The sequence below is a fragment of the Dermacentor andersoni genome, chromosome 10, assembly GCF_023375885.2.
Source record: "Dermacentor andersoni chromosome 10, qqDerAnde1_hic_scaffold, whole genome shotgun sequence".
Lineage (NCBI taxonomy): Eukaryota > Metazoa > Arthropoda > Arachnida > Ixodida > Ixodidae > Dermacentor > Dermacentor andersoni.
The window spans coordinates 41,269,048-41,285,124 of record NC_092823.1 but is presented as its reverse complement, the minus strand read 5'-3'; the positions used below and the strand labels follow the sequence as shown (position 1 = coordinate 41,285,124).

Sequence of the window (16,077 nt, the reverse complement as noted above, 5' to 3'; positions counted from 1 at the left end):
CTCAAGAAAACTGAGTGGTTGTGTGCCCGTCAAAAAAGCATGTGTGATAAACTTCCGCTAATCTTCATCTTATCGCCAACCAGAGGCAATTAGTTTTCGCGAGTGTCAGAAAAAAAAAAAGAAAAAGCAACGGAAACGCATGCACAGTGGCATCCTTCCTATGCAAACCTCTGTGAGCACTAAATGAGCGAGAAAGAGGCGGTCACCCTTTGAGCGATTAGTAATGAGATAGCCATCAGTTCTGCAAGCGCAAGAAGCCAATACCGCCTGTGGAACAAAACCCGAACCGCCGCCCAACCGCGCGCGCACCAATGTGCGAGCGGCAGTGTGTAGACGCGCGGGAGCAAACTAGCTCTAAAACAAACCATGCAACAAAAACCAAAAGAGGGAGGTGCGCAAAAAAATTCCCTGTATTCCCACATAATGGCAGCACATTACAGAAAAGAAAAAGTTAGGAAATTGGACGGCTTTTGAAACGTACAAATGGCGCCGTAAATATACGGCAGCAACCATTTTGGGACTTGTTCGCGGCACTGTATATTTAGGTCATTGACCCTTAAAGGGTTGAGGACCTGCTCCGTCGTGAGTATGAATGGCTGGCGACAGAAGACCGCGAACTTACGCCAACTGGACATGCCAAAAGAGCCTCCTTGACAGCTGCGTGTGGTTGGGTGCTTTTGGCGTGGATTTATGTGTGTATGCAAATGCGGAATTTCGCTGGACGGCAACATGCTTCGGGACCGCAGCAGCACAGACGACGGCAGCACTAGTGAGGAGGAGTAGTCCAGTGACCATGCCAGCTACTAATAAATTTTCGTTATGAAATGCGCCCGCGGGTATGTTCTTCTTTATTTTATTTTTGTTTCCTGTTGTGCGCGATATGGGGAGGTCGACTTGCATTCGAGTCACTTACAATCGTGTAAATACGGTATGCCCTCATTACGTCATACGGCACGTGTAAATAGCTCGGTAAACATGAACAAAAAACAGGAAGCCACACACAGGCATTTTCTAGCCACACTGATTGATAGACAGGTATGCGTTCAATGTGAACAAAGCTAATCGAGCTCTTTTGTAGATTAGTGAATTGATGGCTTGCTGACGCATGCGTTGCCAATTGTTGGTGTGTTTCTAGCTTCCATTATCAAGTGCGTCGTCTCGCACATGGTTCTACTCATGTTAAGTTTCCTTAAATCAGGGTTTGCGGTTGCAAACCCAGATTTAAACCAACTGAACGTACCACAAGGGTCCAACTCAGCAGGCAACCTTTTGGTGTCCCCTGCTTTTTAGCTGACTTGTGTCGTCTCGCTCGAGTTTGCCCCTCCCTTTTTGTGTCCATGAATGTGCAGCCGGTACGAGCTGCGGCCCGAGTTCTACAGCGAGTTCAACCCATTCTTCTACCACTACACGCGCGAGGAGCAGTCCAAGGCGGAGGAGGCCCAGCTGAGGCGTCGGAAGCAGGCCGGACTGGAGCCCTGCTGTCCGCCCCCCTTGCCCCCGGAGTTCGCCCGGCCCTTCGCCATGGTCGTCAACCTGCTTCAGTGTGACGTCATGCTCAGGGTGGGCAGTGACTCTCTGCGTTGCGCGGGTGTCGATTGCATGCTTGTGGCCAAGAGACTTTCCTTTTGCAAGAAACACAAGTATCTGGTACACCTATCAGAAAGACCATGTGATGTAGTTTACTTTAGCAGAAGCCAGGGTGGTACCATTTTTGTTTCCATTCTAGTGCAGAACTTGCTTTTCTTTTTTTTCTTTAAAGCAAGTGGGCCTGTAAAACTGCCTGGTGTTTGTGCGCGTTCAGAATTTGACGTTTCAAGTTGCTGTTTATTTTTGGGCTAGAGGAATACCACAGTTCTTGTGCGTAACCTACCCCGAAAATTAAAATAAATTTAACAGTAAAGTCGAGGTGCCCTTGAAGTGTGGCTTCACGGCATCCTGGCGCACTGTCATGAAACCATACCTCAAGGCAAGGTTTTCTGCCATTCAAAGTTTCGTTATTTCCTAGGGAACGCCACCCTCTCCTCCCACCCCTGTGTGTTGAGACACCCTTCTCGCCTTCATCATGGCCACCCATTCTTGTCCACATTCTGGGGGGTTGCCATTTCGTGTTTAGTAGTTAGCAAGTGCTGCACGCGGTGCTGCCGAACTAAAACTTCGATGACGATGAGCCGGGTTCAATGGTCGTCCTTTACAGTGCAGCAGAAGCTTGTCGAAGAGGAGGGGAACATGACTGCTGGCCGAAGATGCGATGTGGATGAGTCGTTGATTCGTCAATGGATACTGTTTTTTGCAAGGGAGACTGCTTTTTGCATGGGAACATTGTTGTATTCAGATATTTCCGTGGGTTGCACACGTAGATTTGTTGTTCTTTTCGGGCTGTTGTATTTAGGAGTGCACAGGTTATACGTGGTTATGCCCAGAAAAAGATACAGTACGTATTTTGAGCTGCTGAGCAAACAAATATTCCCTGATACTGTCTTGGTTGAATCTGGTTTTGCTGTAGCCGTGGAACACTCACTGAGATGAAGTATGGCTCATCAAATTTAATGTTGAAATCATTATATTTGTGCTCGTTGTATCAAGGTTTGGGTTAAAGCCCAACGTTTCACTGTTGGCTTCCTTCAAGCCATGCCCGGAACCAGGGCCAGATTGTGTGTGGATCACTCTTGTTTTTTTTTTTCCGACTTCTGCCCCTTTGTACACAGGGGAGTGCTCGAAACCAGTGGCTTCCAGGTGCAAAGCAGGGGTGTTTGTGACAATGATGTGCCCGCCCTGCCTTCGGCCCGCAGGTGCTGAACCTGGTGCTGGAGCGCTCGACCAGCCCCAGCACAGGTGCGTTCTCGGAGACCCAACTGGAGAAGGCGCTGCACTTGATCGGGGTGGCGCTTCACGAGGAACAGCGGCTGCGGGACAAGGGGGTGCCCATGGCCGACTCCTTCTTCGCCTTCACCTGCCGGGCCACGCTAGGGGGCCTGGCTGCCGCCCTCGAAAAGTCAGTGCCGGGCACGTTCGGTGCGCACGCGTCTTTGCGGTTGTGTTGGAAGCGCAACTCTGGCGATTTTACAGCCAAGATCCAAGAGTTGTCTTGTACTCCAAGCAAGAACTTCAAAAGGGGATGACAGGCAGTGGCACTGTTTCGCCATTCATGTGCTGCGATGTTTGCTGCTCCACGGGCAGGAAACGTGACAGGGGAATTATTCTGCCCGTGACAGCTGCAGGGATGTTATTGTATGCCCTCTTCTGAAGTTCGTGCTGGGTGCCTACGGGACCACAATGAATTCTCGCCGCCATTTGCACAACCTTTATGCTGGAGGAGCAGTGTTTTTTACCTTGCACACAAATGATGGGGTTGAAAAAGTAAGGTAACAAGCATTTTGTGCGCAAACACACTGACACATTTCATGGTAAGTATACTTGAAGAAAAGAGCGCTACGAAGACACGGACTAAAAGAGGAACATGTACGACGGACAAGGCGCTTGTCCGTCGTACATGTTCCTCTTTTAGTCCGCGTCTTCGTAGCGCTCTTTTCTTCAAGTATGCAAAACCAACTCGCCCACATCAAGCTTCTGCTGCTTCATGGTAAGACACTGGTAAGCATTAATTCTCCGTGCAATCGCCATGGTTGTTAAAGAATTTGTCCCATTCGTATGCCATAGCATCGACTCCAGCATAGAAATTGCCATCAAAGCCACGTCAAGACTTGTTCTGCATCACTGACAGGTATGAAAAGCCGTTATCAAATTCAGTAAGGCAACACTAGAGACCTGTTTACATGAACTCACATTAGCACTGTATACATGATGTTGAAAATGAATTCCTGCTGCCGAGTTTTGTTTTTGATGCAAGAATGTTATCTCCTCTCCACACTTGAACTTTTTGATGATGTTACTCTGAGTAAAGCCATCTTAAAACTGATGTTTTTCTATGCCGGCATTATTCTGTCTATGACAACTTCAGTTATCTTAATTTCTAAGCCACCCCCGTACAAAAAAAGAAAGCCTTTTAACGTTAAACGGCAACCATGGTGTGTTGAAGACACAGTTTCATCACTGGAATTTAGTAGTGTATTGAACACATGAACACATGAGTTGGTACTTTTGTGTGAGTTGTGCGCAGTAATTATGCATTTTTTTACTGACTTAATGACTTATTTGGAACATTACTGTTTGTTACGCCTGCGACTAGCGTCCACCGATATTGGCTTTACGCCCCATTTGCGATGCGTCTTGCGTGACCCTTTCACTTTACAGTGCATTGGACTGTAGTCTTTACTAGAAGAAGAACAGCAACAACAACTGTTGATCTTGAATGATTTTTGCTTTTAGGTGTGCCGCTTCGCCTCGTGCGCCCAGCCAGAAGCCCCTGCTGGACCACACGCTCCGGCACTTTAGGATAGTCCGTGACGGCCCTTCCGACGCCGCCTCGACCCCCATGGAGGTCGAGGACTCGTCTGGCAGCGCCAAGTCCGACGGAGGCGGTGGCGTGGGAGGTAGCGGTCGCAATGCGGCCGCTGCCGCGGCCCGGCGTGCCCGCATCATGGCCCAGATGTCGGCCATGCAGAAGAACTTCATCCGCGAGTACTCGGACCTCTTCAAGGAGGCCACCGAGACTGAGGTGGCGTCGGCCGCGGCCCCCGAGGTGGTGCGGCACACGTGCATCCTGTGCCGGGAGGACGAGGAGCTGTCGCTGAGCGGCCGCACCCTGGTGCTGTCCGTGCTGGTGCAGCGATCCACCGTGCTCTCCAAGGTGAGCAGGGGGCCGCACGCTTTTGTTGCAGAGACTCACTAATGGCACATTCATATCACCAGCATGTACGACGAAAATGACACGGGTACAAACTTAAGGGGAGACGCGGGTAGAAAAACGGCGATTTTCATTAAAACAGTCAGTTTTATGTTTTCGACTGTTTCAACAAGATTGATCCCTCCTCTTTCATATATAAAGAAATCAGAGCCGTAAATGATCGGGAAATTATAAATAAACTCGGTGAAAGCACTCGAGGTGGCAAGAAAAGGTGCAAATCTGGCCCATTTTCCAGCGCGTGATGCGTCAAATCGCGGTGTCGCAAGCCATTGGACTTGTGCAAGGCAGTAGGCCTACACTTTTTCTCTGCGAGGTTGGCTTTGCCGCGTTACAATTTCCCCGGGAAGTAATAATAAAAACACCATTTCTCCGCCGAAACCAAGCTTTCGCTGGATTTCTAAATCACGTGGTGTGATTCCAGCCACGCCATTGGCTGCTAGCGCGCGACGCGGCCACAACTTGTCTGCTCTTACTGCGACGCGCAGCTCTCTCGACGTGTTCCCAGGCTTTCACGCGTTTTTCTGCTCCTTGTTTCGATGGATCCCGTGAAGAAAAGCGATTTTCGATCTCGAAAGTATCGGTCGAAGCACAAGTTCAAGGAGACTCGCCGCAAAGTCAAACAGCGTGCAATGGAGACATCCGCGGCTGCTAAGCCTAACCTCGGTGACGGCGACGCCTTCGATGGTTCAGAGCCGACCGGCCGCTCAAGATTTGTTGACAGCGCAGACGAATTCGTCAGCGCACTGGAGAAAAAGTAGAGAATCTTCGACAATCAAGATAGGAGCGGCGAGGAGACGGCGAGCACCTTTATCTGAGAGATCGGCGTCGGGAACGTGAGCGCCGCGGCATGTCCGGCATGCGGACGGCGCGACCTTCTTTCCGTGAGTTGGCCAAAAAACGGAAAGGACTCGCGTCGTTTTTAGAGTTGTGTTGCAACAATGCAGCGTGTACAACGTCCGTTCTCGTCAACGTATTCGTCGCGGCGTGCATCTCTGGCAGACAATGCTAACGGTGGAGCGCACCCTTCGGCCAGCCCGAGAGAGAGTTTCGCCGTGAATATCAAGGCAGTGGCTGCGGCGTGCGCAAATGGAGCTGGACACAATCAACTCGTACGATTTTGTGCAGTTCTTTGTTTGCCAAAACCGATGCGCCATAAATTGTTCACCGCCATAACAAAGAAAGTGCACCTCGCTGCTACAAGAGCAGTGGCTGATAACTTGGAGTTGGCTCGGAAAGTAACAGCACAGGAAGTGGGCTAGCATGGTGCTCACAAAGACTCTATGACAGAACAACATATGGCGCAGGTGAATTCTAAAGTTGTGCACTGGATGTGTGCAATGTGCAATTTTTATATAGATTTCAGCGCTACAACACAAATAAACTTTTATAACTTTCAATTGTGTTTTTCTCAGCTTCATATTTTTGGCCAAACATGGCTTTTGTGCGCGACATTTGATGTACTTATTGTGGTCCAGTCAAGACCAAATTTGGTGTGCATCATCAAGATGTGTAGAATGCGCCTATCTAGGTTTTAGTGCAACCAGTTTATTTTTAAGAATGGAAATGTTCAATACCCGTTGGTACCAGTCACTGAAAACGAAGCATCAGGTATGAAATTCTCTCAAAATGTTGCCTGTCAAGGGAATTGCATTATCTTGGTTATTAGCACTCACTGGAGCATTAGGGACAAGAAACGCCATCTTGCACTGCTATATCATGCCAACTGCTAGGTCCAGTAGCTGCACAAACGTGCACTGTTTCTCACTTATGCATGGCACTTGGGACATGAAAGCATCGAGCTATCCTAAAACTAAAGACAGATTTGTAATGAGGATATCTAGCTATATAAGTGCTACAATTTTCATTTGCCTAGCAATAATATTTAAAAAGAAAGGTTTCTGAGGAGCGTCTCCCCTTAAGTACATTTTTATGCATGCCGATGAAGGCATAGATAGACTTGTCCACTTTTAGGGGGAATGCCTCATTGGCACTAAATGTAGTGCAACTTCGGTATTTCTTCTGCTTCATTGCATAAGTAATAAAGGTGCCTTAAACGACATCTCATGCGGATATCTGTGAGTGAAAAGATTAGCCTGCTGCATTACATGACCCGCCGTGGTTGCGTGGTGGCTATGGTGTTGGCTGCTAAGCACGAGACTGCAGGATCAAATCCCTGCCACGGCGGCTGCAGTTTGATGGGGGCGAAATGCAAGCACACCCTTGTACCTAGACTTGGGTGCACGTTGAAGAATCCCAGGTGGTCCGAATTATTCCGGAGTCCCCCACTATGGCGTGCCTCTTAATCAGATTGTGGTTTTGGCATCTAAAACCCCATAAATTTTTTTATTTGTATCACATGGCACATTTATGCTTATGTGAGCACTTTGTCCTAGTGATGCAGACAGGCAACGAGGCTGCGCTTGTGTCATCTGCTACTGCTGCTACCTTGCTAACTCAAACAAGCTTTGTGTCATTTAGATTCCAACATTGTGTTGGATCTGCGTGATTTGTTTTATCTTCTTTCTCACAGAAAAAGATTTTTTTGTCGATCTCTGTTGCAATTCGAAATCTTGTTTCACATTGCTCTTCAACCCGAGTTGCAGTGACATTATGTATTAATTACAGAGGCCGACAACAAAGCAATATTGCTAAGTGCCCAGCTGGTATTGAAACAACATATTGTAAGCATTTGGAAATTAACTGGGCATAAATTTGTAAAAAAAAAGAGAAGGTTCTCGATATGCAACGCACGTCTTGGAATCGATGTGAAGCGAAGCTTTCGCACAATAGTTATAGCAAGTCTGCTAAATCAGGCCTTTTGATTCCTGCATATTCGGCACAAAGGAAACTGGTAATCACGAATGTGCTTTCGCACGCTCCATGCTATGCAATGCGACTCACACAGTGGCTATCTCAAAGAGCTAGTTGGCATCGGCATGGTAGAAGTGTGCGTGCGATTGTGGTCTAACGGTTTGAGCATCAGGCTGCTGTTGTGCTGTTGGACCCAGGTTCGATCCCGCCACAGTGCATGTAGTCCAGTTCTTTCTTTTCCTTTTTTTGTTTTTTGAAGTGTGAGCTGTTTGTCAAGACAGCAGCAGCACCCATCAGCCAGCAGTCGGGAAAGTTGGGGAGGGTTTGCGAAGCGGAGCTTCGCTTTGGAAATTGAAACCCTACGACTCGGCCAATCAGTCAAGGGCACCGAAAGCTTCTAACTGATCCGGTTTATGCGCAGGATCGGTCGCAGCTGCCGCCGCCCCCACCATCTTCGGGCGGCGAGGACGAGGACGAGTCCCAGTCCAAGAAGGAGGGGTCGACGAACCCCCTGGACGAGGAAGACCCCACCTGTGCCTTTGGGGACCTGCGCTATGGTCCGCATGCCAGTACATGCGGTCACGTCATGCACGCCCGCTGCTGGCAGAAGTTCTTCGAGTCGGTCGTCACCAAGGAGCGGCGGCGCCCAGCCAGGTGAGCACTGCTAGCCATTGGGCTTCGTGCGGCAAGGAGAACGATGGCACTGATTTTGATGGGACATGCGATCGCTCGGGACCTGTCAGATGCGCTTCTGAAACCGTCTCTTGTACCTTTGTGGTTGTAACTGCCAGCCTCAAGCAAGGGCGAGAAGAAGAAGGGGAACCAAGGGGCCTGATTTCTGTCGGCTGAGGAGCAGGCAACTGGTCAATAAACCCTTGTGTGTGATTGTACGGAACCAAGGCTCCTGTCCAAATTTGCACCTGAGAGCGCTCCTGACACTCTGCTCAGATAGCGAGATTTGGTACAGGGCCTGAAGCGCTGGTCTTTGTATGTGCCTACGCATCTGGTGCCGAGTTGCGTGAAATTTCGCGAAAGTGATGGTGGCTCTGAAAGTGATGGTAGTCGAGCACAAAATAAACCCACAGCAACCTTCAAGAAAACGTGCTTGACTCTGCATCTGATGGCTCTGATGGTACGCTCTTACCAGAGCCACGGATGCGGTTTCAGTTTCGTATCCGATTGTAAAGCGGAGGCAGTTTCTGGGTCCATTTCATTTTTTTTTGGAATAAAAGGTGCACATTAGATTCGTGTAAGTAACGGTAGTGTTGTGCAGTTTTACTGGCTGCGTTCACAAACTGCTCAGAAATTCGATGACTTTAATGTGTCATAATCAGAGCAACCTTTTGATGCCAGCTGTACAGAGGGGACAGAGCGGAACAAGCGGCCCGTCGCTTATGCACTCGGATGCAATGTACAGGTATGGCCGGCACATCAGCTTCAACGTGGAGAAGCGAGAGTTCCTCTGTCCACTGTGCGAGTGCCTGAGCAACGCGGTGGTCCCCCTGCTGCCACCAGTGTCGGCACTGGTGCCTTCCGAGTGCCTCGAACGGGCCGCCCAGGTAGGATGCGAAAGCACAGTTAGCTAGAATTGCGAGTCGGATACTGTCTTGCTTGGTTCCCTCTTTGAGTCAAATAGTCACTGCTCGTACACATGGATATTTTCCTAATAGCTTTCGAAAATATCAAGCAGTGGAGTGCGCGTGTTCAAACATGACATTAAAAATGAATGTGGGGTAACTTTCATCCCGGCTGCCGGAGTAGGCATGAAACGTGAGAAGTTATGCAGTGAAGCATGCTACACATTGCTCAGGGAGCCAGACTTGTTTTTCCAAGCTGTAATCATTCGAACTCTTCTAATGCTCCTGGGTAGGAGAATAAACTGCTTATTTGTGCCTAATGCACGATTAATGCTTTTTATTAGGGGTGTGCGAATGCTAGAACATGCGATTTCAATTTGAACAGAGAAGGTTCGAATAATTCGATTTGCAAATAGAATACCTAATGTTCGTTTTCTTGAATATTCGATTTTTTTAATATCGGTACCTTCGGTGAATGACCCGGCAGTGACAGGTGCATTGATGCACGCAGCGTACTTACGGCGCGCAGTCATTATTGGTACAAGGTTCAACCAGGTCGACCAAACCGAACGAAATGATTAACGCTACGCGGCACAGAGGGAACTGCAAAAGCAGTGTCTCTGCAAACTACGGAAGCATGCGTGAAGATCGAGAATGTTTTACCGTCGGTCGATGCGTGTGGTTCGCATGACTGTGCAGAACAATGCCGAGTGACGTGATGTGTATTCCTCACTTCTGTCTGTCCTGCAGATTGGCCTTAATGGGCTGATGATGACTCACTTACCCCCGTATTCAGAAATGCAACTTAAGTCGAAGCCCATGCTTGACTTGATTTAGATGACGCCTGGCGTTAACGTGCCCAAAGACGCTCACTGCGTTTCCTTCGGCGCATTCACGATAGGCGTCACTTAGATCAAGTCAAGCATGGGCTTCAACTTAAGTTGTATTTCTGAATACGGGGGTTAAACCTCCTGCCATAAAGACAGAAAAAAACTTCCTGTTTTTCTGGGCGAAAACTGAAAAGCAGTGCTTTCTAAGCAATGGAAGATTGCTATTGAGCGCTGTTTGGCCTGCTGTTAAACTGAAAACCCCATTGGCATTTAGGACAACATCACTGTTTCTTCAGCTTCAGAGGAAAAAAAAAGCACTTAATTCTATTTGGCAGACATTCTATTGATAAAAAATATTTTTTCCAGACCTTTGTATATGAATTGAGTTTTTCTCAGTGGTAGTATACTAATTTGGTGTTTCCTTTAATAAGAGTACAGCATAATAAGCATCTTGATTTGTAGGTACCCAAGTTACTGATAGCTAGCAAGATTCTTTTTAAGTAATGTGATTAGCCCCCTAAGCATGTTCAGCACTATGATATTTTGCACAAAATTTGGAAGCATAAATGTTCGTGTTACATTTTCTGATATACCATATTCAATTCGATATTCGGCTTTTTTTCTTGATCCAATTCAATATTCAGTTCAATATCTACTATTTGGTATTCGCATACCCTCACCTGTTGTAAATCACACTTGATAACATGCAATATAATGGTAAGAGCTTGCTAAACATTTAGTATGCCAGGAGATAAATATTGTTTAATATTGATGGTGAAATCGCAGTTCTTAGTTGGCGAACTATTTGAAGTATTCAGTGTAGTCGATGACCGATTTTCAAGATGCCCGATTTTTCAAATGTTCTTGTGGTCCCTCGGGAGTCCAAAAAATCGGACATTGACTTAATTCAATTCATTTCCAGCACTATATTTTATAGTATCCAATTTCAAGAAGACTATCATTGTCACATCCTTATGAGTAAATAGCCTTTTGTTTCCCACGAGGATGTCAGTGAAAACATGTAGATGTCCAGAAGGGCTCAGTTTTGGCCTCCGTCATGCAAGATATTGTCTACTGTTTATTGGAAAAAATTTCGTGCCTCAGTTGCTTTGTTGTGTGCAGGCAGAAAGATGAAACAAAGCTGCGCAAATTGATAAGCTTGTCCTAGAGATACTTACACAGATTTGCCTAATCTTTGTGCTTGTGGCTTCAGATGTCCTTGTGTTACTACGCTTTATATTTCTAAATTTCAATGAAACCTACATTTTCCTACATGTATAAAGGCAATGGGTGATGTCCAAAACATTGGCAGATTTGACGTATTTCCAGCTCCGCAGTTGCTTCTGATGCATACTGCCTGCAAAAGCATTGCCTTCGAGATCTGTTACTGTTACTCCAAGGAAGCGGTTGTTGGGTGCTGGATTTGAACTGAGGATGTGTTCATAATCATTGTTAATTGTGACATTCATAATGCGGTGTTTCGTTTAAGGTGATTGGTATGTAAAGTCGCCGTCGTTTTGAGCCAGAAGGATAAAGCTTAGGCAAATTGAGGCACTGCCACCCACGATTCCCTTGGTGGCTAGCCGGCAGACTTGTAGCTGCCATAGACATTAGCTCTAGGGTTATCTTGTAATTGTCATCTTTGTAAGAAACTTTGGGCTGTCGGCAACCTCTACTCTTTCTCTCGCCGTTCCTGTGCAACGCAGGTTCAGGCCCTTGGCCCCGACCCAGGCTTTGAGGCATGGCTACGGGGTGCCCGCCTGGCTCTGGAGCGAGCCACCCTGCTGCGTCGGGAAGGCCCCTCCAGCGAGGGTGAGTGGGGGGGGGTGCTGTATTTGTGTTACCTAGCATGAACGGTATCATTTAGCATGTTTTCAAGCATTAGTAGCTCACTCGGCTAATGTTCCTGGCCGGAAAACCATGATCACATAACTAGCGGAATGTGATCAACATTTATTTATTTACAGTACCTCAAAGGCCCCTGTGAAGGGGTTTTACATGAGGAGTGGGCTATTTACCGATGTCTTAAATGTTACACAGTTTTTCGATCGCTGTCTTGAAGTCGGTGCTACTGGAGAGGAGCAGAACGTTGGGTCTGTTCAAATTGCCGGGAGCTGTGCAGGTTTGCTGCGTACTGGTTGTTCCAGCTAACACGCAGCAAGCTTAGGAACGAAGTGAAGCCATCCGTTCTGATAAAACCAGCTGCACATTTTTGGGAAACTCCTGGACAAGCTTGCTCTGTTTATTTATTAATAATTGTAGTGATTAACTAACAAACTGTTTAATTATTATCTTTAAATCCACAGGGCCACTGCAGGGTTTGCAGAGCACATTTTAAAACTTCTTTCAGTTGTTTGCAGTGGGTAGCCATCTAAGTAAAATTTTCTTTCTGTCCTTAAAGCATAGCCCCCGAAATCGTTAGAAAGACACTGTGGCATGCCACTTCTACTCCGCAATGACGTTCTTTTAAATGCAGGATAAAAAGAATGTTCTGCAATGGGTATTGCAGGCAGTTGACAGTGATGTTTTCAAATGTACTCTACAAACCTTGTTTTGACAATGTGGCCATGAAGTTAATTTATTTTTTTATTTTTTTTATTAATACTGTCAACCCACAATGGGTCATTACAGGAGTACATTAATAATTACGCGATGATGTAGGTTGAGCTTGTATTGAATTTTTAGTGCAAGAGAGAGAGAGATTTATTTGAAGGAATAAATGGGTTTGTGGCGTGGGGCCCACTTGGTTCGTGGGTCCCACGCAGAGTGGGCTGTTGCCACTCTGCGTGCCCTGTCAATCAAACTGAGTTGATCGTCAAGGCAGTCGCTGGCCAGCAGCCCCTCCCACCGCTCCACCCTCGCTTGATCTAAAGGGGGCTGTCCGGGGATGGCCCGGCAAGTCCAGGTGGTGTGTAAAAGTGTTGGCTTCTCAGAGCACCATGGGCCACGTGCAGGGTATGCCGTTGGGTGCATTTTATTAAGAATGTGCAAGTTGGGGTACATGCCAGTCTGGATCAAGCGCCAGCTGGGAAGCCTCCTCCTTTGTTAGTTTTTTATGGGGAGGGGAGTAGATCTGCACGAGTCCCTTATAATTTAGGATTGCTGCATAGTCACACAGTACTGAGGTAGGCTCCTCTGGGGCAGGATCACGGAGTACTCTACTGTCTGTTGTGCATCCTCAAGCCACCCTGTCTGCCTTCCGGTTCTCTTCCAGTCCCATGTGACCTGGCGTCCACGTTATGGTATGCTGGATGGAGGGATTTCGTGTATCTAGGGGGTCGGTAGGATCTGGTGCGCCAAGGAGAATACTCGTTGCTATTTGGCCGACTCGCAAATGCAGGAAATTTCGGCAGGCCGCATTCAGACTGGCAAGCTGTCGAAGTTGTGCAACCAAGTTACTTGCGAACGGTTGCTTTGGTCGAGAAGCAACCATTTCAGGTCAGTCGGAAAGCTGCTGAGCCAATCAAGGGCACAAGCGCGGGACGTTGGAATACACTGATGGTTTGGTGTGGCGATGTTGGTGTGAGCCGATACGAATGGCTGCAATCGGCCAAATTTTGGTCAGAAAGGAAAGGGAGTGCCTCGCCAAAACTTGCCATGCCACTTCCGATCTTGGAACCTTTGACAGGTGGCAAATGATGCTGAGCCCGGCACTGAAAAGGCTCTTTATTGTTGATGTGACTGCAGATCGACCCGTGCAGTGCCCACAGTGTCTGCGCACAAAGTGCCAATTGAGTCACGGTATGCGCGGTTCACGTTTTCGTGTGTCGTGCCAATTGACCTTCACGAGTGGACAGTACTATAACTCGCAAAACCCACCTGCCTGCAAAGCTAGGAACACCCTTCCGTATTTTGGAGGAAACCTGGAACAGGCAGACAGACAAGGAACTTTATTGATGGTCCTGAGAAGAAGCCTGGAAAGGAAAGTTTTCTATGCAATAAAGTGTTTCCATAAAACAGAGGTCCACTATATCGTCAGCGTAACAATATCAAGCTCAAAGCCTTGTAAGATGTTAAGTACAATATAGCATCAGTAATTCAGCTTAATAGGGCAAACAGCACTTCATTCTGTTCAACAGACATTCTGTTGATCAAAGAAAATGTTTTCCAGGCCTTCATATAGAATTGAGCTGTAATCGCTGCTGGCATACTAATTTGGTATTCCCTTTAATAAGAGCATACCATACTGTACATCTTGATTCCTAGTGTACCCAAGTTACTGATAGCTTGCAACATTCTTGTCATGCATTGCTAGTAGACTCCTGACCATGTGCAACAGCATATTTTCTTGCGCACTATTTGTAAGCATTAATCTTTGGCATAAATTTTCCGTTATTCAGTATCAGGCCTCTTTTCTTTTTCTTGAATCGATTCAGTATTCAATTTTACATCTGCTATTTGGTGTTCGCACACCCCCAATAATCAGGTAATTTGGAATACCTAAACTTGCCTTTAAGCAAACTTTTGTGTTGCGTTCTCTATAGTATATGGATTTATTATCTACGGTGTAGCAAAGATGCCAGGAAGGAATACATTTATTTGAAATGGAACTATGCATACTGAGCAATAATTTTTGCCTGTGCCTAATAATGCGTGTCAGCATCACTAAGAATGGCATTCTTTATAGCGAGACTGTGCGAGTGAATCGTTAGGCTCTCGCTCTGATATGTTTGCGACACACATCTGGCACTTTTCTGAGCATTCTCGCATGCATGCTTGGAAAAAAGCCAGAGAAAAGTAAGTTAAAATGAGTCCCACGAATGCTGCAATCGTTGCATGCAAGCCTCCTTGTGGCGCTGGCAGGGGACACGGAGAATAATTCGCCTTGCCTGGGTCGGACTGTAGTTGCTCACAAGTTGAACTCGGCCTCGGTTTTAAGACGGCCTAATCTTTTATTTTTTTGGTCTCGGCTGCATAGACAAAATGCACCCCCGCCTGCTGCCTCCGCCCCTGAAGGAGGTGCTGGAGGCGATTCCTCCCGAAGCAGCGAGCCACCTGTCCCGCCTGTACGCCTGCTACAAGGAGCCCGTGGGCACCAACGCAAATGGCGCCGGCAACGGTGCAGAGGGTGGCGGTGGCCTGCAGTTCCCCGGCACGTTGTCCGAAATGCTCAAGCTTTTCTGCCAGGCCTGCTACATGGTGGGTCCTCCATACACACTTGCTTATAGTCTAGGTAGTAAAAAAAAAAAAGTCAATCAATTGGTTGATCTAATGGAAATGCGTTAACATTAAACCTTCGCAAGCCTTAAGTAACCAAATGACTGAAGAAGGCCACAAGGCTCCATAATGACGCCTAACACATGTCACTTTAATTAAGCTGTGCTCAAAGATGCATGCCTTCACCAGTCTGTAACTAAAATGCCACAGGCAGTCTGGCAAGTTCGTCGCAGTATGCCAAAGCACACCGCAGTGTGATTCCCTTATCTGCCCTGGTGGTATGCCTGCTGTGACGCTTGGAAGAACACCGCAAGGCCCCTTAACGACTCCTAACACGTCACTTCACGCTGTACTCAAAGACGCGGGCCTTCACAAGACAGGTTTGAACCTGTCAAATGCCACGGGCAGTATGGCTGTGGCATTCCCTCCTCTCCCCTAGTGGTCTGCCAGCTGCGAGTGCCGAAGCGTGATGTCACACACCACTTGTATACCTATTGGCTCCTGAGGTGTGGCGTCACACACCCTCTCTGACCTCTCCATCCTTCATTCCCTCTTTCCACTTGGAACTTTACACACTTCCCTTCTTTCCACTCCTCCCTCCTCTTCCACACCACCAAGTAACTGAGGGACGCTGCCGGGTTTTCTTTTGCACGAGCGTTCTAGTGCTGGCGCATTAATAAAGAGCTTTAGCTTGTGCAGCATGTACTCCCCTGAGCAAAAGTATATGGACTGGGGATTCTGCAATAAAGCCGATTTTCTTCCAGCCTCTAAGTGCAACTTGAAATTGAGGATTGCACTCCAAACTTGGCACTGCAAACTTTCCAGTGCACCCGCCAATTTCGGTTTGTTTGCCTGAATGACGAAGGAATGAAGGTTTTTCTGTGAGCCTATAGTTCAC

General features: G+C 47.4%; 1 protein-coding gene across 1 annotated transcript in view; it reads left to right on the top strand.

The window, feature by feature from the left end:
* Positions 1 to 16,077, top strand: part of Ubr1 (Ubr1 ubiquitin ligase) — a 69,696-nt gene that overhangs the window by 28,058 nt on the left and 25,561 nt on the right. Inside the window, exons 14-20 of the mRNA XM_072284817.1 lie at positions 1,350 to 1,560; positions 2,790 to 2,992; positions 4,327 to 4,747; positions 8,037 to 8,269; positions 9,033 to 9,174; positions 11,729 to 11,834; positions 14,941 to 15,161. Of these exons, the coding sequence (XP_072140918.1) occupies positions 1,350 to 1,560; positions 2,790 to 2,992; positions 4,327 to 4,747; positions 8,037 to 8,269; positions 9,033 to 9,174; positions 11,729 to 11,834; positions 14,941 to 15,161 (1,537 nt within the window). The remainder of the gene's footprint in view (positions 1 to 1,349; positions 1,561 to 2,789; positions 2,993 to 4,326; positions 4,748 to 8,036; positions 8,270 to 9,032; positions 9,175 to 11,728; positions 11,835 to 14,940; positions 15,162 to 16,077) is intronic.